This window comes from Oreochromis aureus, linkage group 5 (assembly GCF_013358895.1).
Source record: "Oreochromis aureus strain Israel breed Guangdong linkage group 5, ZZ_aureus, whole genome shotgun sequence".
NCBI lineage: Eukaryota > Metazoa > Chordata > Actinopteri > Cichliformes > Cichlidae > Oreochromis > Oreochromis aureus.
This window is the reverse complement of record NC_052946.1, coordinates 28,625,240-28,650,003: the sequence shown is the minus strand read 5'-3', so window position 1 is coordinate 28,650,003 and position 24,764 is coordinate 28,625,240. Positions and strand designations below refer to the sequence as shown.

The 24,764-nt window shown below is 37.7% G+C and overlaps 1 protein-coding gene across 4 annotated transcripts in view; it reads left to right on the top strand.

Moving 5' to 3' along the window:
• The window catches only part of ptprt (protein tyrosine phosphatase receptor type T), a 313,011-nt gene that overhangs the window by 26,770 nt on the left and 261,477 nt on the right, over positions 1–24,764 (top strand). For all 4 annotated transcript variants that reach the window (XM_039612110.1, XM_039612109.1, XM_039612108.1 and 1 more), the window contains exon 2: positions 20,240–20,365. In XM_039612110.1, coding sequence (XP_039468044.1) covers positions 20,240–20,365 — 126 coding nt within the window. The remainder of the gene's footprint in view (positions 1–20,239; positions 20,366–24,764) is intronic.

Here is a 24,764-nt window from a genome sequence, read left to right as displayed (position 1 = left end):
GCCTCTTTTCAAAACTCACAAAACCTGGCGAGAGAATTGAATATACCGTGACCATGTTAGGCTCTGTGATGTAAATGTTCATGGGGTCCAATGAGGAATTGGAAAAGCAGATTCTTTAGGAGAACGAATGAAAATAGGCTCCTAGATGGAGCTGCAAAATGTAAAAACACAAAAGTTGAACTTGAACTTTTTAATCACTTTCACCTCTGAACTACATGGAAGGTTAATCAGACTTGGAAGGCAAAGCATATTACTTCAAAGCTTAACTCTATGTTAGAGTCTTATTCTGTCATAATTGTACAGTATCAGATTGCCTAAAACTTAAACTTTCCTTCTCACATGCAACATTCAAGGGCCAGAAAAGTTTCTCCTGTTCTCATTTCACCTCACCTGTTGTTTACTGGAAAAAAAGACTTTCTTTTGTGTGAAAACTTGTTTCTGTCACTGCATTTTTTAGAAATCTATAACTTGAAATTTTCAGTTATGTATCTCATAATTTTGAGTTTATAACATACAATTTCAAGAAAATAACATGAAATTTTGGAGTAGGTATTTTAAAATTTCAAGTTAATAATCTGAAATTTTGAGAAATTAACTAGAAAGTTCAAGTTAGTTCTGCCAGTCAGGAAGCTCTGTAAAGGTGTGTCATGTAACTGCTGAACCAACTCAAAATTTCAAGAAAATAACTCGAAATTTTGACGTATTAGTTGGAAATTTCGAGTTAATGATGGCTTTCTTTTCAGTGCTAAAAACAAGCTTCCATACTTGCATATTTACTTTGTGTATATACTTAATCTACTGTACAGAAGTCCTCTATTCTTCATATTTTCCTTCCAAGGACTTCCTGTTTTTAAAGTTTTTCTTCGCACATTGGCAGCTTTGTACTGATTTTCAGTCCAACCCTTGTACTTGACCATTTTTTTTATTAAGCCACTTAACACTGACCTATTAGCCATTTAAGCCCCAGGCTCCTAACCTAAGGGATGGACCAGGGTTGTGTCTGCACATAGCAGATAACTTTGCTCACATTCAGCTTGGACAAATGACAAAGCTTCTATAGGTTACACATTGCACATCCTCCATCTGTCGTCTTATGAAGTTCAAGCTTTTTTGTTACTATAAAAACGATAATGATGAATGAATTTTTCAAATATTTGAAAAGAAAAAAGAGGTTAAGACTCATTTTTGTGCCGTAGAATGAGCAGCAGGAGAAAAAGAGAGATACTACAGCAGGAGACAAATGAACAGAGTGTGAAGAGAGACTGAAAGTATCCCCTGGCTTTTACAAGTTGAGGTGTTTCTGTAGCACGAACCATTGACCTGACCAAGAGCCAAGCTGTCCTTCAGTATGTGTGTATGTGTGTGTCCACGCATAGGTAGTGAGGCAGCCAGCACTGTGACAGGGAGGAGAGTGGGAGGATGTATCTGTCAAGAGTTCAGTGTGTGGTTCTTGTGTGTTCTGTATGTGTGTGTATGTGTGAATGTGTTGACCACTGTTGAAAGCTGTCAAAGGGAGACAAGTTGAGGTGAGGAGAGGTCCCTGTGGTGTTTGTGTGTGTGTATTTGTACTGAAGGGAAAGTGATTCCATGCTCATGTGTTTAGGCCTGTTGTGGGTGTTTTTGTGTGTGAATGTGTGTGTGTGAGGCCATGTCTACTGGGCTGTGCTGAAGCCCTGTTCCAGCCGACCACCCTGGTCCAGACCAACTGCCAATCATCTTGCCCCCCCCCACCCCTGCTTAACCCTCTACCACCTTGCCACACATGCACCAACATGAAGAAAAAAACCCACAAAACTAAAACTAGTTGCATCTCAGTATCATCCACGCATAGGAAGGTGTATACACACACTAGGTTTTCTTAAAATGTTTGCCTATAATTTACAGCATTTGTTACCAGCTAGTTTCCTATATAGAGAAGTTGCCTTTGTGACTATATGTCTAGAAAGAGGAAAAGTGATAAGACATTTCTGAATGCTTTAACTAAGAAGTCAGGTCACATACAGGTCTTGTTTGGAGTGTGTAGCTGCAAGTGATTAGCATCTCTGACGGAGAGACTCATTAATCACAGTCTTCATTCTGGCCACTGGCCTGCATTTTAGATAAAGGTGTGCACACAAGCTTGTCAATATTATGGCCCCATCTTGGCTTGTATTTCTTAGACCCAACTTTATATCTACACACTGGGGCATAATGAAAGGAATGAAGGAAGAGAGCAAAACTTCTTTTCTGACAAATTCAAGCACCAGCACTCTCAAGGCAAAAACACCAGTTGGAAGGGATTGGCTCTTTGAAAAACTCTGGGGATGAGAGTTTCGCAGCAGGAGTCTGACATGCTGGTTTTGTATTCAGCCACTGCTGAAATCCACACAGCAGAAAGCCTGCGAGGACCATCCCAGTTGAGGCAGTCCTGTTATTGAAATGCATCAGTTTTTTCTTCAGATCCCAATTGACATATGTTTACATTTAAGTCAGAAAGCCCTTGGGATAATGATTGGCGTGGGTCAGAGAAAAAGCAGCTACAATACCCTCAGAGAGACAAGGTCATTTTTCAATCTATACCTAAAACCAAGAAAGTAGTCATTCTGACCCATCTTTAAGCATTTCCCAATCCCAGGTTTTGGTATTTGTTTTTAAATCTGTGTGATGCAAGATCACATTGATAGACTGTAATTTACCTGTAGCAATGTGACATTAATATTTTGTACTCATGTAATATCAGAATCCGAATCTTAATTTTCCTGTGACAGGGAAACGCATTTTCATGCTTGTAGAAAAAGAGGCCCACTACATCCACATCAGTTCAATGTTTGTGCACCTGCTATGAAAAACAGTTTTTGAGTGGAAGGTCCAGCTAGTTTTGTTGGACCAAGGTCATTTACAGGTTAGCTGGACTCTGATCGAGGTAAAAATACATCACAATGTAACATTTCAGTCTGAAATAGGCCAATGGCAGGCTCTGGGGAGAATAAACACACAGGACAGAACACACTTTTAGAGACACAGCAATGCATCCACATATAAAATCAGGACAATGATGAAAAAGCAGAGGGGAGATGTCAGAGAGTTGTGCACCTGTGCATTGCTATAAATACACACACACACACACAACACACAGGAGCCCATGGGTATGCCTGTCCTTGCTCTCTTGTTGGGGTGAAAGGCTGACCTGGTTTAAAAAACATGACCCCAGGTAGTAAAAACTCACACAAAAACAAAAACACACAGTGACATTCAGACAACGAACACTGATTTATGCAGGTGCATGCCCACAAATGATGACCTCACAGGCATTTGTATTTATATGTACTTTCATGCACAATGTAGCTTTTTTTCCATTTTTGTTGGAATACAGATTGTAGTTTTCATTTTATTCAAATTACAGGGTCTCCCCACAGTGTGAGTCTGTAAACAGATATCAGATATATGTCCCTATAAAATGAGTAAAACAAAATGGGTGTAAGTGTGTGTTTGTGTACTTGAGAGGAGCAAGCTTGGCTGATTTTTCCCATAAATCCCCTGATTGTAATCAATCTTTGTCATGGAAGGAGAAGGAATACATTTTGTATATAACTGTTTTACGTTAGTCTGCAGAGAGATTGAGTAAGCAAGATAGGTACTCAATATATGTGTGTGTGTGTGTATGTGTTTGTGTGTGTGGGTGTCAATACTTTACCACGACCAGTCTTGCAGGTCATTGTGTGTGTGTGCATGTGTGTGGAGCTAATCTGCTTTTGATGAAAGAACAGACCTCAGTTTAAACAGGTTACACCCCAGGTTACCTGATGAAAAACGGGACAAGTGTGCATATGTGTGTGTGTATTTATCATTTCTACAATCAGTACTGCTATCACTATATTAACGGATCAAGGTTTTGTAGGTTGACACAGATGAAAATAGGTGGAGATCCTGTAGTCAAAGATGCATATTCTGTATTTTTCTCTTACTTATTACAATTGTATACATTTGTAGTGACACATCATCATACACTCAAAAGTGTACATACAGGGTCAAAAGTGTACATACACCCCCACTAATATTTGGTTAAATGTCCCTTAGCAAGTTTCACCTTGACCAGATGCTTTTAGTAGTCATCAACAAGCTTCTGGCATAGTTCTGGCTGGATATTACTCTTCTTGGCAGAATTGGTAGACTTGGCATAAACTCAGTCCATTATAAAAGTTTAACAGATCATTTTTAACCAACTGCAGATTCCAGGATCATCAGTTAAAACAACTCTAAGTACAAGTTATTAAATGTGTCCCCACTTTGCCAGGGTACCAAAGAAGACCCAAACTGTCACCCTCAGATAAAATGAATTTGAGTAGGATGTTCAGAAAAAAAAAAACAAGAACCAACAAGGCTCCAGCATGCCGTGAACTGGAAACTGCTGGAATACCAGTGTCACTGTCCACAATGAAACGAGTTTTCCATCCTCATTGCCTGACAGGATGCTGATCAAGAAAGAAGCTCCTGCTCCAAAATCAACACCTTCAAGCTAAACTGGAATTTGCAGCTGCCCACATGGATAAGCCGAATGTCTTTTGGAGAAAAGTTTTATGGTCAGTCATGACCAGAACTTTTCTCAAGATATAAAAGTTCTCATCTTGTCGGGCCATAAGACTTATCTCCAGAAGTCATTTTTAAGAGTTATTTACGATCTTTAAATTTAAAGTAACTTAAAGTAACTTACTACGTATGTGGCTGGTCTCTAGTCATACATAAAATGCAATTAGGTTCAACGGTATTGTCATTCTCAGCCACTGTATTCAGGATGGTGTGATGGCTTTCACAAACCGGCGCCCACTCCAATTTCTTTTAATAGATTCATTCTGAATTTGAAAGGCAAATTTGAAATGCATTAATTTGTTAGAAGACAATAATCAATATATGTTTATGATCAAGATCCTATCCTTTTTTCTGTTAAATTCCCTCAAAAATGACTTAGTGTAACTTTAAAATGGATTCTGGATTTAATAGGGAGCCAGTGAAGATAAGCTAATATGAAATAAAGTGTCTGATTTTTCCCAACACTTTTCAAACTTAACTGTCCTGTTTTGCATAAAACAGATGTGTGCACATGCTTTATGGAAATCAGAAGGGGTCAGTGGGCACCAAAAACAAATGTATGCAGAATTGAATAGAAAACAAATTGGGAACAGTAGGTAACTTTCTTGTGGAAATTGGTCTGAATCTACCATCAGTTACTCTAGATTTTGTCCAAGACAGGACAAAAGCTACTGCCTGAGATAAAGAGGACCTACACAGCCTCTATCTGCCAATATGTGAGCTTCACAATTTGAAGTGGACTAAATGCTCAGTGATGTTCATGGCCTAAAGCATTGCTAAGAGGAGCTTTCAGCATTCCAGCTAATTTAAATTAAGTATTAAGCCCGCCAGAGGTGTGAGTGAAGGGCCACTTCAACCTACACATTCCTGTTATGAATATTTACAGGGATTAAACTGGCTTTTGCTCAAGGGTAAATTATGTGGAGTAGATGTGCTTTGTATTTGCCAGCCATGTGGTGTGTGTGTGTGTGTGGTGAGTGTTACTGTGAAGTGAAAACCTCAAACTCATGAGACATTAAAATTGTATCTTTTGTGTCTATGTAAGTCTTTGTGTAAGCATTAGAGCGGATATTTTAATAATAAGTAAAGAGCAGTTGCATTAATGGAAACCTTTAATACTTTTTCAAAGGGATGCGTTTGAGTTGGCATTGACATTTATGTAATTTTAATTATAGGCTCATAACAATTAAAATACAGTGGACATTTGTACCATACTGTTCTGTCTTCTGTTAAATTTCACCAACTGGTCAGTGATGCAACAAAGGTCAAGCACAAAAGTGTTAATTAGAATGTATTTTTGTGTATACTGATCTTAATGGTGATCAGACATCCTTTGCCGAGCTCCAGTGTCTGCAAGAAGTTACAACAAGTGTCTTAAAAATAAATATGATCATGAATCACAAACTTAATTATAGTTTGAAATGTCAAGGTCAGTCACACTATATGTCTTTAATCATGCATGAGCAATGTTTCCATAATAAATGCAGTTCTTAAATTATTGTGAATCTTAAGACCTGAGGGTCACGTGCTTTCTTTGAAAACCCTGAAATGAGTTTAGCAGTATTCACAAGTGACTTCCAGTTTGAACATAGAGTCATACACAGTAAGATGAATCTGACTGACTCAGTGTTATACGACTGGAAGTTGGAGGGATTATGTGCCAGGTGCTAGAAAGCAAGCTCATCGTGAGTAGTGGGCCAGAGAGGAATGGCAGGGTCTAAAAAAGACTGAAATCATTTGGTAAACACATCAAGAAATTGGAGGCAGACCACGACGGAGCAGATGTCCTTGTCTCAGTGATAATATGAATGTTGCCGTTATTTTCAAATTCTTGGATGGGATGTTGATAAACTGGCTGATTAGCTCAGCTCTTTCGTCTCCACCTTTCTTTCTGTCACAGCTTTTCTGCCTTATATGTTCAATAAATAATTACCACAAAACGGAGCAAGTCCATTTTTATCCTGGGCTGCACTAAATTGATAAATACATCCGGCACTCCCCCCCCCCCCCCATCATAAAGAATCCTTACTTACTTGGCCAAACAAAATGATTAGCTACTCTAGAATGCATCGACTGCACTTTTGCTGCTCATGACGCTCAAGGTTATAAAATCTGTGCTGAGATTCTACACACAAGCACAATCAAATCCGGTGTGTGGTATGCCTGTTTTCAAATTTAGGATGTCTCTTTTTCATGGAACTAATACGTATGCACTCTACAGGTAAATAAGTCAGTCTGTGTAAGCAATGTATCTTCAACATTTCAACAGTTTTTCCTTCCCACTATCGCAAAGTGCTTGCTTACAGAGGCTCATCTGAGTTTTGGGTTTTTCCTCTTTGATGTTGTGGATTCTCTACAATATGAAGCGCCTTAAGGTTATTGTTATTGTTAATTGGTGCCAGTTTAAAAAAATGAATTGAACTGAATTCAAAATAGAAAGAGATGCTTTAAAATAAAATGAAAAAAAAAATGCAGAAACGCAACACACAGCAACAATAAGAAAGTCCTGTTTACAGTTTAAAGCATCGAACCAAAGCTTGTTTTCAGACAGTCGCAATCTATATTTCAAAAAAGAAAGAAAAGCTGGAAAAACAATGTCTCCATCACTTCCCCTTTCTACTGTTTGATTTGACAAACAACAAAATTTTCTAATCATTTGCTAAGAAGTGGTGCAGACTCATCCTCTATGGCTCTTTACAATGTGTTTCTGAATACTGTAATTGCACCCACAATTTAGTTGTCATCAAGACATTTTTCCGTTTCTGTATTGACGACTCTACATTAGATATTCTGAAAGAGTGACTTGATTGTGGCTCATAAATGTTACATGTTTCCCAAAGAAAATTGTAGCTGACAAACTTCAATGAGAATATGCTTGCAGTTAAACTCGTTCTTCGGCATAAACACGAGTTCAAATATGTGGCAGCACGAGCGCCGTGTGACTGGCTGCATTCGCATTGAAAATGAGTGATCAGAGCAAGTTAGTTATACAAGTATTGCTTTTTTCATATTTATTTTGTTTACACGTCTTTCACTGTGTCAGAGACATGTGTCACAGTTTGTCAAATCCTTTCATGTTGGGTATAAAATGTCTGCTTCCTGTTTAGGAAGACATATATTTCTAAATCTCAGTCTGCTAATATTACTTGAACTGACACATTCATAGCTTTGGTGTCCAACATCAACAAAAGTTCATAGCAAAATATGGCAAGTCTCCCCAAGAACGCTTTACTAATATAAGCAGGAAATCCACTGAATTATGAATATTTACTGACTGCTTAGGCTCACAGTTCAGTAATTAATCAAGATGTAACAAAACACATTGAGAAGTGTCATAAATATTGAATGAACATAGTAAGACATTGCTTTGGTGAGATCTAAATTTCCAGGCACATATATGCAGGTGAAGCCTGAGCCATGCAGTCCTAGAGACCAGTCGGCAATCACCTGTCAACTAGTGATCGCCGGAGAAGAATGTCTATTTCCCAACCAGTTGGTAAGTGGTTGGGAAGTGACCAGGAGCCGCTGTGAAATTGACTGCTAAACTAAAGTTGGAGACGATCTGTCCTCAGCGGTTAGTCCAACTATGTTCAGCATAGCAGCTAAATGCCTTTTACACTTTTTAGATTCACATTTCTCTACTACAGTACTAACTGATCAGATTTCAGATCCGATCAGGCCTTAATTCATCAAGTTCTCCAATATATGTTTTGGGTACAAGCCATTTAGCGAATTATAATGAGTAAATAATATTTTAAATTGAATCCTGTATTTTATTAGAAGCCACTGCAGGGAGCTGATAGGCTTTGTCTTCCTGGATTTTGTTAAAATTCTAGCAGCATCAAGATCTTTTTATGGAGGCAAATAAAAAGAGCATTGCAGTAGTCAACTCAAGAAATACAGCATGAATGAGCTTCTGTAGATCTTGCTGGGGCACGTATTCTCTCAGTTAAACTATATTTATGAGATGCCAAAAAAGCTGATTTAGTGATAGCCCTAATGTTGGCAGTGAAACTAAGGTCTAGGATAAAAGAATAATATGAATATGAGATAAGAGAAACAACTTGCTCGAGGGAAGAAAAGGATGAGGTGAGTTGGCATTAAAAAAAGAGAGGTGTAGGACAGGGGTAAGTGGGGCAGTCGAGAAACCACGAGAATGATGAAACAGTAAGCGAGTGTAGTAGTAAGAAGAAAAATCAAAGAAAATGTGGGCAAAATACAATATAAAAGTAAAAAATGACAGGAGAGTAAAAAGAAGAGTAAAAAAACACATGCAGAGAGAGAAAAAGAAAGTGACAGAGTAGTGAAAGAGTAGCAGAGGAACACTGAAGTTGACAGGAGAAGAGGAGAGGAAGAAGAGAGGAGGACAGAGAGGGAGTTGGTCCACCCTGTAGTTTTGCCAGGAGGAGGGCTGGACCTGCTACCTCTCCTAATGAGCACCACAGAGAGCGTGTGAGAGAGAGTCTCCAGAGCTGGATTCAGGAGTGTGTGTTTGTGTGTGCACAGATATCAGTCTTTCTGTTGGCCTGCTTCTTTCTCTGTGTGTGATAGAGATGAGTGTGTGTGTATGAGGGCTTATCCTCATGGCCCTGTGTTTGTGTGTGCCCTTGAAAGGGCCAGTTGGAGCCGTACAGTCTCGTTAACTTTAAAGTTTGGGTAAAGGCAAGTGCCGACTTTTAAATGATCAAAACTGCATTAGTACCCATTCTGCATGACAGATTTTGCCCCCACGCTGTTGAACTATTGACATTACTAAAGGCACACAACTAATCGCAGATGGAGGTGCACTGATGACAGGCAGGGTGACCGCTGACCCTTGGTCAAATGACTTGTGAACCTCACTCTGAAACCTTGTTATTTAATAAAAAGAAACATCTGAAAGTTACTACTCTGATGCCCCATAAGGATTTCAGGATATTCACAAACTGCCTACAGCACTCTCATATCTCCTGTCAAAGTGCTGCTTATTGTGATGACTCAGAATCGCTTCCTCTCTGTGGCTCTAAATTCCTCTGTGGAATCAGAACTCTCCAAAAACATGACAGAGTGTAAATGAGAGTATTAGGATTAAAACTCCTCCGTGCTGCGAGTGCATATTTGTGACAAAGACATCGTGCACATGTGTGCACTTTTTTGCTTACAGTGAGTGTCAATAATGGCAAAAAATGTAGTATGTTTTCATACTCTGTGAGCAGAGGAATACGCGTTTGTGCCTGTGCAACCATGAAAGTGAGTTTAAGAGTGAACAGGATGGAGGTGGAAGTGGTTTATTAATGCAGCGCTCTGACAGCACTGTAATCCAGAGCAGGATTAGCATGCTAATAGCAACAGGACCACATCAGGAATTTCACAAAATCTACAGTACCCCTGTGGAGGTGTGTGTGACAGAGAGAGAGGATAGAGAGGTTTTGAGAGGCTTTGGGTTCCACTGAGAGTGAGTGTGACTATCACTGGGTGCCATTATCTCCTGTATGTGTGTCTTTTCTCCAAATAACTCATTTTGTGACTCAGATCGTCTAACAATTTTAAAAGTTTAGAAGTTTCTGACAATCTGTTATGTCAATGTCACATGTATGACATAAGTGGCTGAGTAACCCACATATGTCTGCTGTGACAAAACCAACTGGATGTTTAACAGTAATGATGCAATGCTTTGTTTATGGTGATTCAACCAATTGGAAAGCGGTGGAAAGCTCATCATTACATTTATGACTGTGACTCACAAGGCTGCTAATACCTGGCACTGTCAGATCCTCTTTACACTACGGTTACTGAGAGGGTTATGAGTCAAGATCAGATATGTTTATCATTTATATGGAACATATAAACATTGCTTTTTTTAACCTCTTTTCTTTGATCTAAAAATACTGTAGGCATTACAGTACTTTATGTAATTCCACACAATCTTGTTTCCTAGCAGCAACAAACACATTAAAGTCCCACTGAAGTCCTTTTCAAATCAGTAGTCTAAAGACAACATTAGACCTGTCACTCCATGACTAATACCAGATATCCAACTTGTTGTAGGCATGCACCAAAAGGGTTTCTTCCTGTCCCTTCCTTTTACAAAAGCAATTCACACATATATATGTAAATTCTAGGATTAAAATACAATTTAATCTTTTACTAGCTATTAAACGGAAGATTATTTTTTCTTATTAAAATAGTCAATATTTGTTGGTTAACAAGGTCTGACATGTGCAACTAACTAAACAGAAAACTACATTTCTTTTAACAAATGAATTAGCTTGTTCTGTAAGCAATTCCTGTGAAGCTGATTTTGTGGTACACAAGTGAGCGTCAATAAAAAAAAATGGAAGTATTGTTGACATTTTTTAAAAAGAAATTTACATTTCATACTCTAACTTTAAGGGGAACCAGCGTTTCCCTTCAGAATAAATGTTGGTCAGATATCAGAGGTGTGTTGAGGCTTGTGGTTGGTAGTCTACCCAGAATCTCTGTATCTGACAACATTCATGTAAGAAAGTGGATGCAGAGAGAGCTTTGGGTGAGTGTTGATGGGGAGCCTGGGGGTGAGTGTCCTGTACTTGGTTACCTTTAGGAAAAAGGGGTTAAAATAGGTTCTTTCATAATACTAACCCTGCATATTAAAAAAAAAATCATGCTTACAGTAGTACTTTTAAATTTGATGGCTAGGAGTCCTTTAAAAGTATCAATACATAACTGATTATTGCATCAACCGGGTGCATCAAAAGAACCATTGAGCATGTCTGTGAAATCGCAGAGGCTTTGACAAAAATAGTCATATTTCATACCCTATTCCACACATTTGAGTATTCCACTAAACCTATTTTAGCTTGATCTTAAATAGCCTAGACCATTTTTAAACCCAAAACAGAGATACCTTGGTTTTTATTCCATCCCAAAATAAGGTTACCTAGCTTCTACAAACCACCATGGCTCTGTCTCAAATGGGATTAAGAGAATTCAGCTCCTGGGTGACTCAGATGGCCTCCTTTCTAATAAACAGGCCTTGTTAATCTGTTGGGTCAAACCATGTTAAACTGAGAACAGACCTGGCTACTTTGGTTGCCAGTCAAGGGCCAGACAGGGTTAACTCAATTTCCAAGTGTGTATATCCATTTTGTTTGTGCTGTAAACATGTCTCTGTGTGTGTTGTGTTTACTTGACTTGGGTGAGGTTAAAGTGTATTTTGGGAAATGGAAGAAAATTACTGCAGCTTCAGAAAGAGCATAAATCAGACAATTTATGTGTATGTGTGAGACCAATAACTACTTATTTTGGTAACTTCTTGTTATCTGATTTAGATTGCTTGTTTCAAACTGTCATGAAATGGGAATAATGGGTATGGGTGGATAATGCGGATATGGTTGTGGGTATATAAATGTAGTAAATAAAATCTTCTATATGCACTGATGCCTCTACTTTGACTTTGTAGTTTCCCTTCTGTCCAGCCGAATTTGATTCAGTTCAGTACTAACACACAGTACATGTACACGCTGGCTTTTATGTGAGGGCCTTTTTTCATGTATGGCCATAAAGCTTGAAGTGTGCGTCTGTGGTTGTGTGTGATAGCCAGTGAAACAGATTGGTGGCGATGTTGCTTTCTGTGTTCTTTCATGTAGAACTAAAGGTTATAAGGCAGGTCTCTTATTGATTCATGTTGCAGATAATTAAAGTCACTATAGGCCCATCAGGAAACACTTCCTTCCTTTTAAGACTTTAACACACACGCACACACATGCACATACACACTCAAAAGAAAGTATGATTTAAAGCAACAACGGTTGATAATCCTCTCACTTATCTGCTTTTCACTAGTTTGTTAAGTGATCTACTCGTTAACTTCACTCAGTTACTAAATTTACCATTTGTCCCTCGTTGCCCACTTCAGCATTCACCATTGTTTTACTCACAATATGATACTTAGTTACTCTGTTGCCTGCTTGCTCATTGGCTCACTTGCCCAGCAGCCATTATGCAACTGATGTGCATGTGAGAACGCAAATGTCTGAAAAGTTCGATTGGACAGTCAGCGGTACTTAGTGTGATGTTTGATTGTCTCAGCCTGATTCTCCCAATATCGTCCAGAATTAATTTGTGAAAACAGCTTCACACACTCACATGTTTACTCCCTTATTCAATTATTTATAGTTACTCAGTTAACATGCTCATTCACGTATTTACTTTCCCCTCAATTATTAACTTGCCTGTTTGTAAGTACCTCATTCATTTCCTGACTCTTTTATGCGTTGCTCATGATCTCGATCATTTGCTGTCATTCACTGAGTCCCCTGCTCCCACAGAGTGGTTTGAGTATTCAATAATTGGCTTAAGCACCTGGCAAGGTGCTGCATCTGTGCTATGCAGAGGTTTCCAGATCCATGTTTAAATGCTATTATTATCTGGCGCCAGTGTCAAGAATATGTAGAACAACCAGTCTGTGGGTTACGCTTGTTTGTATTTCTGTTGTTGTCAGTCCTTCAGCTTAGCCGCTGCCCCAGAGGAGACAGAAGGTGGAAAATTCACCACAGCACTGCTTGTGCTCATGTTGTTAGCTCAGCTGTCTGTCTCTTTCCAGTTTAAGCCAATTTCCAACCAGTCAGTATTGTAGCTACAGACACTGACATCGCAGTCAGGCTACACGCTGTCGACTTTTTGGAGGACTGCACCGAAGCGCATCTCCGTAGCCCCTATGTTGGCATTAGTTCTACGTAACGCAGACACTAACAAAAATTTCACTCGCTCATTTGTTTACCCCTTTATGTACTTACACACTCATTTTTTGGTCTTTCACTCAACTTAAGAATGCAAAACATAAAAAAATACAAAAAATTACATGAAATACTTTGCATAAACCAGTACCTGTTATCATTTGCGTGTTACCAGATGATATCTTTAACACCTGCACTCCTTTTGTTTTAGGGCTCTGTGCTTGTTTCCTCTTCACTTACATTCTGCTCTCATACAGACATTGGAGATCCCTCCTAAAGACCTTTCAGAATCAACTACAACTTGTTACCTTTGGTCTACCAGTATTTTGGTACAAGTTTCAATTTTTTTCTTCTTTACAAATAAATTGGATTTAGCATAGGTTCACTAGGTTCACTGCTTCTTTCACTGGGCTGACTTTGGAACTCCAAGCTTTTCAATTCACAGAGGTACTGTATATAAACATACCAGTATCCTCCGTGTTTTAAATTACTTGACCCCTTTTTAATAAAGTACTTGTAAAAGTAGCACCCGTGTTTATAGTAAACATCCTTTTTCTCTTACCATTCCCTCGTGTCTCCAGACAAAAACACTGATGTGACTCGGGCAAAATCCCAAAACGTTTCACTTTGCAACTTTGGCTTTTTTCTTCAAATCAAGTTTTGGTTGCATGAACAGAATTATTTCACCTCTGCCACCACCAAACACTTTGTCTCACACTCACACTTACAAAGTGGAACACACACAGACTTCATATCCATCTGTTCCAGTTGTGTGTTACTCTAACAAATCTCTGCCTCCTTTCTCTTATTATCCAAGCGTATTCGGGTTGTAGTAATGGCATTTAGATAGCCAGTGAGTTTGTTTGCCTTGGGGTGTGTGTGTGTGTCTTTGTGTGTGTGTGAAAGGAGACCATGGGAGCAAATAGCATATAATAGCATATGTTTTAAATGACTTAATGGGAATATTTAAAGCTCCTGGCATGTTAGCTGACAGTGGATTTAATTCAAGCTAACTAAGAGATGGGCGTGCGTGAGTAAAGTACACTCACTTTTATTTAGTGAAACGCACAGGCACATGCACAGGCATACACACTCATATATTAAGACATACCTGTGTTTTTCAGACTTTCCTGTTGCATACTTGCATGCCTGGAAACGTGAAGTGAGCTCTAAACACACGAAGTACACCAAACTGGAATTAGAAAGGCAAAATAAAAACCATATTAAATATATGTGTATACAGTTTATACAGTACGTCCTTTGATTTCTTGTTCCTGGGTTATGTTTATGATTCATTTACAGTTTTTAGTTAGATCAAAACTACATTCAGTTTCTGTAGCCACCTCAGGTTACTGTTGAGATTTTAATTTGCGTACAACATCTCCCAGTGATATGGTGTCGAAGTACCGAGAAATGGAAATAATCAAGTTTAGCTTCATATAGTAGTTCATTACTATCCACTTTTGGTTTACTAAATGTTTTGCTCCGCACACACCCACTCGCATATGAACACACAGTAACATGACCTGGGTTTGCTCCAGCACACACACTTGAACATACAGTGATGCTCAGGATCAGATGATGTTATCCAAGTGAGCAGTAAACAGACTCTTTAGAGTCTGACGCCTCTGGGTGCCCTCCTTTGGTTTGTGGCTTCGTGGGTCCTGTCGAACTGCGTTAGCTTTTGCTGACATGAAAGGCTTTAATGGCTGCTATTGGTGCCTCTGGGGAATGAAAATTTCAACATAAGAAAGACAGGGAATTCTGTCTAAATAAGTGTTATCATTAGAAGATATGTTCATGTGTGCGTAAGTGGATATTTTCAGGGCACCAACTTATTCTTGCTGCTCTTATGGGGATTTGCTTTGCTATATCCTCATGTTTACGAGCGTTTGTGGATGAAAGCTAGGGTGCTTGCGTAATGACTGTGTGTGTGTGTGTGTGCATCTATTATGTTGATATAGAGTTGATTTGATCTATGTAATCTAACCAAAAGGCTAAATGAGCTCAAGCAGAGAAATCACTTCTGCATGCATGTTTCCTCAATAACCTACTTCCTTATAAAACATGAATATTCATTAATATAGTTAAGTGACATTGTATCATTTTACAGCATACTTAGACAGCACATATTACATTTGGGTAATTACATGCTATCGTGCACTTGTGTTGATAATACATTTTAAATGAATCAGGCCATATTCACTCTTTGATAAATTGTGGCCTAAAAATACAATCCCATTAGAAATAGACTGAAACCTTTGGGGAGGAAGCGATGCTATAGTTCTGATTAACACAACAGAAAAAAGGTTACCTGGGTTCTATCTCTCAATAGGTTCTAAATTTATGAGTTTCCACTATTTGCTTTTACCTTTTGAAATGTGTTCACACTTGTCTCTTTAAACCTCATTTGTGCAAACCTTTAGCACTGTGTAAAAGTAATTATCATTTTGATTATTAAGCTTTGGTGAGACTGTTTTGTTGACAGCCAAACAAATTACATCTCAACTGCAGTGACAACAATAAGTCCTTGTAATTTCTCCATGGCCTATTAATTTGTTGACAATAACTGCCACTGATGAGTTGTAAAAAAAAAGAAAAAAAGAAAAAAATTAAAGCTTTCATTGGGATATTGGAGTTGTTAAATGCAAAACTGGAATTACTCAAGTGAAAAAAAAGTTTGCAAAACAGTTTCCAAATTCTGTTGCCAGAAAATCACAGGTTTGATTGCAAGGAGCTGGAGTTGGTCTTCATTTTTTTTTCTTGGTTAAATATTTTTCACTGGCTGCCAGCAAGGTATAGCATGCAAATAAATGTGACACCATCCAAAAATGAGAGAACACTTAGATGGGAGGAATTAAGTGGCTAAAGTAAGACTGAGATCATTCTTTGTGGTTAAACCACAGCAGCCTGAAAGACAAATGATGCTCTGGCACTGAAGACAAAATACCATCTGCTTAAAGACCAATCGGTCACATCAGCATTTAAAATCAGAAAACTTTGCAATAAAATATTTTTTTAGAGTCATTGGCATCAGTAGATTCTGTCACAGGAGTTATATATGCAAAGTTGCAGTTATGAACTTTACAGTGCTCACCTTTGAGGGACGGTAGACAACATTTTTATAAGTTGTAATGTTTGCTGGTTCTTTGTTTAGTTATTGTCCAGTTTGTTTGTCTTTATCTGTGCAAAATTTTTCACATCACTCCCCTCGCTGTTTACATTCTGCTCTTACACAAAGCGGAACTTTTTCTGCAAATTTACTGTCACATTATGCTCTAGCTTAAAACATCCATCCAGCAGTTAGGACCAATCTCCTGTTTTCTCTGATTTGATGATGATGGGTCACTGTAACTGCTCCATACACAGCCATTGCATGCCCATTTCATAATAATGACATTAATTTAATCTATCAATGGGGAAATTACATTAAAAGTTGGCTATCGTCAGTCCCTGACATCATCATCCATCGGCACAACCCTAGCTACCTGGAAAACCTTTTTCTATCCTGGAGCTTTTCACTGAAGGAAATGTTGTTGTTGCTTTTTCAAATGCACTTTTTAATTTTTTAATTTTTATTTCTAGGAACAAAATCTCAGTGAAGTAAACAGCACAGCACAGAGAAAGGGAACTATTATGACTCACTAACAAAAATCCATGAGATAAGATACTGAGTAGAGTCTGGGTACAATAAATGATACTGTAATAGCGCTATAATACTGTAAAAACCTCTTTGATAGAACAATGACTTTATATCAGCCCGCTTTTAAAAGCAGCATGCATCAATACACCAGTGTTTACTGGAAACCCACAGGAGGAGTCTTGTGCTTTTGCAGATACATTTAGAGAGCTGCAGATTGTTGGGTACAAGTAGCTCAGTTTTCAACATGAGCCACCTTTCATGTGTAGGCTATACTATTCATGAGAGTGTAATTGAAACATGAATGCTTTTCCTGTTTGCCAAATGCATTTTATTGTAATTCAGAAAAGTGGTTTATTTAATCGAGATGATTGAAACTAAGTTGTTTTGCATTGTGCTATGACATAGAAGCTGACAGTTTTAGGGAAACATGTTTGCTGACAACAGAAAATTACAGAGTGCAAAGAGCAGAGCAAACCAGTGCTGCCAAATTTAAACAATAAGGGAATCACAAACCCATTTTTAAGGGAATTTTGATTAATAAACATAACAGGCATCACATGGGGTGATTGTTCTCTGTGCATGTGTATCTCTATCTGTGTATGTATGCACAGGCTGCAGTATTATTAATTGATTATATATCCTTATATATCCCATACATTAATGCTAAACTTCAGACATGAAGAGATTACGCTTGTTTTGGTGTCACACTAATTCGCACGTTACCATATGCACAGACCCAACAATAATGGCTGATGCATAAAAGCAATGACACATACATGAGCCCATACACGTACCATCCCACCACAACACATTCTCACCATCGCATCCACTTTCACACAAGAACACACACACGCCTATGCTTCAGATCACACTCGAGTAGCAGTGTTATGTTTTCATTATGGAAATGCATTTTATGACTGAGAACATGTGATTATGTTTGTGTGCAGAGAGGGGAGGAGTCGTGCTGAATTTCAAAACTAGATCAGGGGCATTGACACACACATACTGAATGTCTGGCTACTGCTGTGAGCCAATTCTCTCTCTCTCTCTCGAGCCCTGATTGTGGTCCTTAAAATTGCAGTTCTGATATTGAATATTGATAGATACCCCACAGCCCCCCTTTGCCTGTTTATCCCTCTGTTCTAATGAGTTCACTTTGATTTCTTTTCATTTCTAATGAGATCACTGAACAACGAGGGGGCGATAAAGGCTAATTATCTCTGTATTGATTAATTTATAACAGTTATTTTCATATCTGTGAGAAAAATAGTGTTTTCCTAGTTTTCACCCTTTGCTGGAGGTTATTTTTTTCAAACGGAATGCAGATGGATGAATTTCTTTCCCATGTTTTTCAAATTCATTTCCCAGTTGATGTAAGGCTTGCTTGAAGAAGCATAATCAAAACCATATCATATATTTTAGACACTATTCAGAGGGTGTGTATTAAAGATATCAATATATGGATATATGGATATGCAAGCTGCTGTGTATTTTAAACCTGTGCATGTTTTAAGAGTAAACAGTGCTCCAGCTCTCTATAGCCTATATCCTCAATAGCAGGATTGTGGAAGTCTCACCTGCCTCATAGCTTGTAACAAGCCTTAATTCTCCACACCAACTCTGTAGTGATGAGAAAAGGCAGAGCCACATCATGAGGTGTGACTCAGCCATGGTTTCTTAGTCTTTTTAAGAAAATGGGCACTTGCTTAACACGTCAGCATTACCCTCAGACTGTATATAAAAGATGGATGTAGCATCCAGGTTTGAAAAATGAAGCCAATGCAAAGCCCCTTAAACCTGAATTATTTGCAATATATAACAGGTGATGATTCGCGGCAATTTCGTGATGATTTGTAAGCAAATCATCAGGTTACAATAAAAAGGTAAGAAAGCATAGGCATCTAAAGGAGAACAGCCTAGCTCACTGTAGTCTCAGTAAACACTCTGCAGATGAGTTTATTTTCTAGTTTAAGGTCATTTTTTTTATTCAAAGCAGTGCAAGCTTTAGGCCAGGTCTACCTACAACATAAACATGCAGTTTCCTAGTCAGATGTCCCCTTATTTGTCATGTCTGGACCAAAATGCTCACTTCAAAGCGAGCTTCAAGATAAGACTTCACAAGCCAGTGGGTGATGTACAGTTTAAGCTCTCATCACAACAGCTATGCTACAACACTACAGAAGGATTTGGCAGTTAAATGCTGCCAATAGTCTACAAAGCATCATAAGCCATCTTGATTTGGCCTTGTTGGAATCTAAAAACATGTTTGATGAAGTTTAAACTGGCATTTATTTCCTCGGTGGATGACTGGGACAAAGAGGCAGACAAAAAAAGTAAGCATTAAATGATTTCGTGAATAAAGCGATGACGTTCTCCAATTTCAAATACTTCAAAACAAATTAAAACGGCTGTGCGTCAAAGCATATGTCTAATTAAGGGAGTCTGTTGCAGATGTGTGTGTATGCAGTGCTTGAGGCTAAAAGAGAAGGCTAATGCAGTGGAAAATGTGTCTTAGCTGGGCCATGAAATAATGATGAGACACTGTGACTTAATCATGTTGACACACAGAGCTTTCTCTTCATGTGCCCCTCACTCACTCTCGCACTCTCTCTTGCATCCTCTCTCATAAAGTCTGTTTTCTTTCTTTCTCACTCCCCCTGTTCTCTTCACTTCCCTGATAAACTGTGACAGTGTCTGTCTGCACTGGCACTTTCAATTCATGCTGTTAACTTAATTGGTATTATATTGTTAACAGTACCAAGGGAGCTTATAAAGACCGTATTTGTCGTCATATAAATAGGAAGAAGTTTCGACTATTAAGATTTTCATTAGATCAGACCCTACTGTTAACTCTGTTTATGGTCACCATTAGCTATTACATGATTGTTTTATAACCTCTTTCCACTCTTTAACTATCTCTATACAAGTTCCCAGAATATGGGGTTGAAACTGCATTCATTTTAAAGCCTTCTTTGTTAAAATAATGCAAAATAATGATTCATCTCATGCCTTTTTTAGTAAATGGATGCAGCGCTTGATCTTACTTTTTTGCATTTTGACAGTAATTGCTTAAGGCTTGCTGCTTTCTACGGTTGAAAGACTTTTAATTTTGGGCAAATTGACTTGCTACAACTATCAGCTGTTACCAACTCAACGCTAAAACTGTAACAATTATAACAATTAAGGTTGTTTTGTGTTTACACACTACATTTCCGTCTTTGACTGAGGTTCAACCACTGCTTCAGTGAATTGGTCTGTACAATACAGTATAACTTCCCAATTCCAATATTAACGTCATTTATAAATGCATGGATCTTTTTCTATTTCTTTGTAGGTGGCTGTACATTTGAGGAGTCGTATAGCAGCTGTGGATACAGCGTTTCTCTGGGAACCAATGGTTTTACCTGGGAACAAGTCAACTCCTGGGAAAAACCCACCATGGATCCTGCCCTACCTACTGGTAAGATTCTACATATGTCTCTCTCTATTGTATTTAAAACAAAACTTACATTTTTATATGATGTCTCTATAATGAGACCCATTATAATTATTATTGTGGTTATGGTTTTGATTTTTGCATCACAACCAATTAAAATTCAATTAAATCAAATCAGTTCTAGTCTTGGTCAGTTGTAGTTAACATTAGGTTGATAAAATCAAACATAAAAATCATGTCTAATATTACGTGATTTTATAATAAATAGGGAATGATTGCCATTTGCTACATTTTTATAACAGGACGGAAAGCATCATGTATGTAGCAGAAAAATATACTTATTCTGGATTATAATTTATTTTCATATTTCTGCATTCATTAGAACAGGAAATGACTCTCTTTTATTTGTGTCTTATTTTGGTACAGAAACAAAAAAAGTTAGAGTTCCTATGACGTTTCTGAATTACACAAATGTAGCGATACTTATTTTTTGTAAGGAGCCCACTATCAGTCATTTTAAAGGACAGTTTTTCATTTTAAGAATAAATAAATTTCACATATCTCTAACATTAAGTAATTGTTGTATATAGTAAAAAACAAACAAACAAACAAACAAAAAAATCAATGGTAGATACTTCCAGGATTCTGTAGATGTTGTAGTGGTTTATTACCTGATCAAGTAATTGTTTTTACTGGGATTTCGGAGGTCTTGGGTTACCAAGAACTACAGTGTTTAATTGTACAGACATTACTTTTAAAGTTGTAGGATAAACACTTTATTAGTCTCCCGTTTGCATAGGAATTTGTGGTAATGTTTTCTTTTTCTCTATATCTTCATCTCGCCTTCTGTCCTTCTGAGTTGGCAGAGTCAGTAGACATATCGTGACGTGACCTCAGCTGGGTCGCTTTCTACTTGTCAAACGCCAAATGGCAATCAGACTGCATGTCTATCCATCTCGTTCTCTCACACAGTTCTGCCCTTTTGCTCTCTTTATCTCGCCCACTGTCTCACTTTCTAACACGCCTGCTTTCCCACATGCTCTTTTTCACACTTTCTCTCTCTTACAGTTCTCTGCGTATAACTTGAGTCACCTTCTTCTTGTTGCCAAATTTACTTCTTTGACTGACAAGACTGTTTATCAAAAACTCTATTAGCAATGCAGCATTAAAATTCAAAGCTATGCAAATTATTTTAAAAGCCAGTAAGGGCATTATTTTTCTCTTTCAAACCTTAATCCATAATCTTAAATATGTTAATATCCAACACAGACTGAAACACATTTTCTGTTCTGTGACTATGTTGTAGAGCTGGAAACTTATAAATCATGGTCTTTTATTGAGAAAATATACAACAGTGACAGAATTTTACTTATATTCACTTTATTCTGTGTCACTTTGATGTAGATTCTAATATTACTGTGGAGAAATAATGCTGTCAGATTGTGAGGATTTGAAATGGAAACCAGGTTTGACAAAGCAGAATATGTTTTTGTGTCCCTGCTAGCCAATAAAAAATAATGACTTACTGTAACAGCCATTAATATTATTACAGGAAAGTACATCTCTCTGTTTTGCTCCTTGCCATTTCCCCTCTCTAATTAATTACTATATAATTATCATATTGTAACCAATAGTCATATAACATACCCCTTCTTATTTCTCTCACCATCATTTATTATCTTATAGTCATGTCAATTATTGCCCCAATATATCATCATCATCTCTCCCTCCAATAATTCTCTGCCTCTGACATGTCAGTTTGGTGGAATAATAGGTCTGTCAGCCACTGCCTCTGCTCACCACAGTAAGATCTTGTACTGAAGATCTGATACAAGTGAATGGGCATGAAGGCTATGCCAGACATCTTGCTCTTAGTATGTATGTCTTATGTCAGTTATCTGTCTCATCTATCCTTGTGGGTGGTGGTTGTCACTGGTGATATCCATCATGGCCTATAAGCCATCCTCATCATAGACTTATCAGCTGCACACTTTGCCCTGATAGCTCCAGATCTGATAAGCCAGGACAAGAACAAATTGTCTGTCAAGCTCTTTGTCTGTCTCATTTTTTTCATTTTGTTAAGTCTTTTAATGCTTCTGCCCAGATGACTATAATACAATATCAGTATCTTGCTCTTTCAGGGCAAAGCTATCCCTGTTAAATTACTTTTATTAGTGGTAAATGGGACTTCTTAAACATTGGGTAAATATAAAATAGATGAGGTGTATAAATACATCCTGTGTGAGGTCTAAAGATATGGTTTTCGTCTACTGCTCATCTGTTGTAGATAACTTTTTAGGCCTTACATTTTTTGTCCTTTTTTTGGGTTTCCTAAATTTTCTGTGGACACACTTCAAACCATTCCATGATACAACAAGTTTCTTAGCTAATAGCTCTTAGGGTATTTTATATCTGTGAAAATGTGTTATCTTTGGTATTTTTCATAGATTCAATTAAAGAGATGGGGACAGATTATGTGTTTGTGCACCAAGCTGCCACACACAAAGTGTCTAAAGATACCATTTAAAATCTGTGCTCAGATGTTTGTTATTTTTAGACGTAATGCTGGCTCATCACTTGATTTAGGTGCTTTTTTGTGCTTAAACAATTGGTTTAACAAACAAACTACCAACAAAACATTCCTCTGATAAGGGTCAGGTACGATGACTCAACTAAAAATACGTGAACGAGCAGTCAATGTCCAAAGAAAAAAGTCCTCAGGAAGTCTGGAGACCTGTTGCTCAAGACCAATTTAAAAAATACAAGGAAGTCTGACTCCATGGAAGCAAAATGCAAACAAAATGTAAAAAAATGAGGGGTTGCTCAAACCTTTGCACATTAATGTTGACACTTTAAAAATATCACTGTTTCCAAGCATTTTTCAAGTGTAGATCTGTGAAGATCTTTTTTTTCTTTACATTTATTAAACACCTGTGGTTAAACATGGATGGACGATTACTTTATGTTGAAATATCTGGATCATTTTTTAGGATTGTCCTAAAAAATGTCATCAAACATGACATCATATTGAACTACATCTGTAAGAGTAATATCAGATCTGAAAGCATGTGAAGAAGATGCTACCAAAACATCTTCATATGAATTTCATCAGTAGGTTATTAGATCAAAGCAGGCTAGCTGAGATGCTAGTTGCAGGCCCTGATGCAACATAAAACTATTACAGCAAGCCACTTAGATGTTCTGAAGTATTTTTGTAATCTCCATTGAGCAGTGGCAATAGATCTCACTGTGAAAAAAACATGAAAGGAAAATGGACAATAAAAGTGAAAAAAATGTCATGAGGATATTACCACTGCGTTTTATTTAGCCCATAAAAAAGCTGAAAACTCCACCAACTACAGGGCTGTGTCAAGGCAAGTGCATTCTGTGTGCCGGGTCTCTAAGCAATGAGTCAGTAGTGTCAATAATTTAGTCTGAAATGTTGAAAAAATGGTTGGTTTCACTTTGCTCAGATATGAGAAAAGACGTTCTTAAAATTATCAAATGTTTTTAAGAATATTTGAATTAACCTCGAACCTCATTTAACTATTTAAACCTCAAAAATAAGTTTAAATATTTAAAATATTGTAAACCTACAAATGTGTATCTACTGTACATTCATTTTCTATGTAACCCCTGTTGATTATCAAGCTGTGTTTCCCCAAAGCTGAGTGTCTAATGTGTTAGATGTTTACTGCCAGTTTGGGTACAGCATGTAGCCTGCATGAATGCAGTAGCAAACAGGACCCTTGCTTTTGTCTCTTTGCCTCCATTATCAACAAAGTTATCATATAATCCTCTTTCTCGCCTCACCTCCATAATATTGATGTGACTGATATGGTTGTCATAGAGCATAACCCACACTTGACAGTTTGTAGATATGACAAGATTGGATTGGCACCATCGCTCTCTCCATTTCTCTCTCTCCAACGCCATTTAGACATCTTTGTCATATAGTCCATAACCCTGACAGCTCATAGATCTCGTGGTATGGCACGATTGGATTTGAATCAGCGCTTTAACGTCTTCTTTCATCATCTGTACTGACTTGGTGATGATATAATCCACACCTCTGACAACTTAGAGATGTGACGAGATTAGATGGCATGACTGTTTTTCCATCCCTGATAACATATATAAAGACCCAATGAGCTAATCCTGAGAGCTCATAAAGTAAATGGTACAATGTATATGACGTGCTTATGTATATCACTACAAAACAAAACAGATCCAACAAATATCAAAAACATACTCAGATTCCAGTCTTTGATTTTTTTCTGTACTTTGTACCTTTTATTTTTGATGACTCTTTAGAAGCATAAAACTCATTCATTTATTTACTGTTATGCTATTTAATGTTTATTTGCTTGACTTATTGTTTTAGTCCGATAACAGTTTTGGCCAGTAGACTACACTTTGGAAG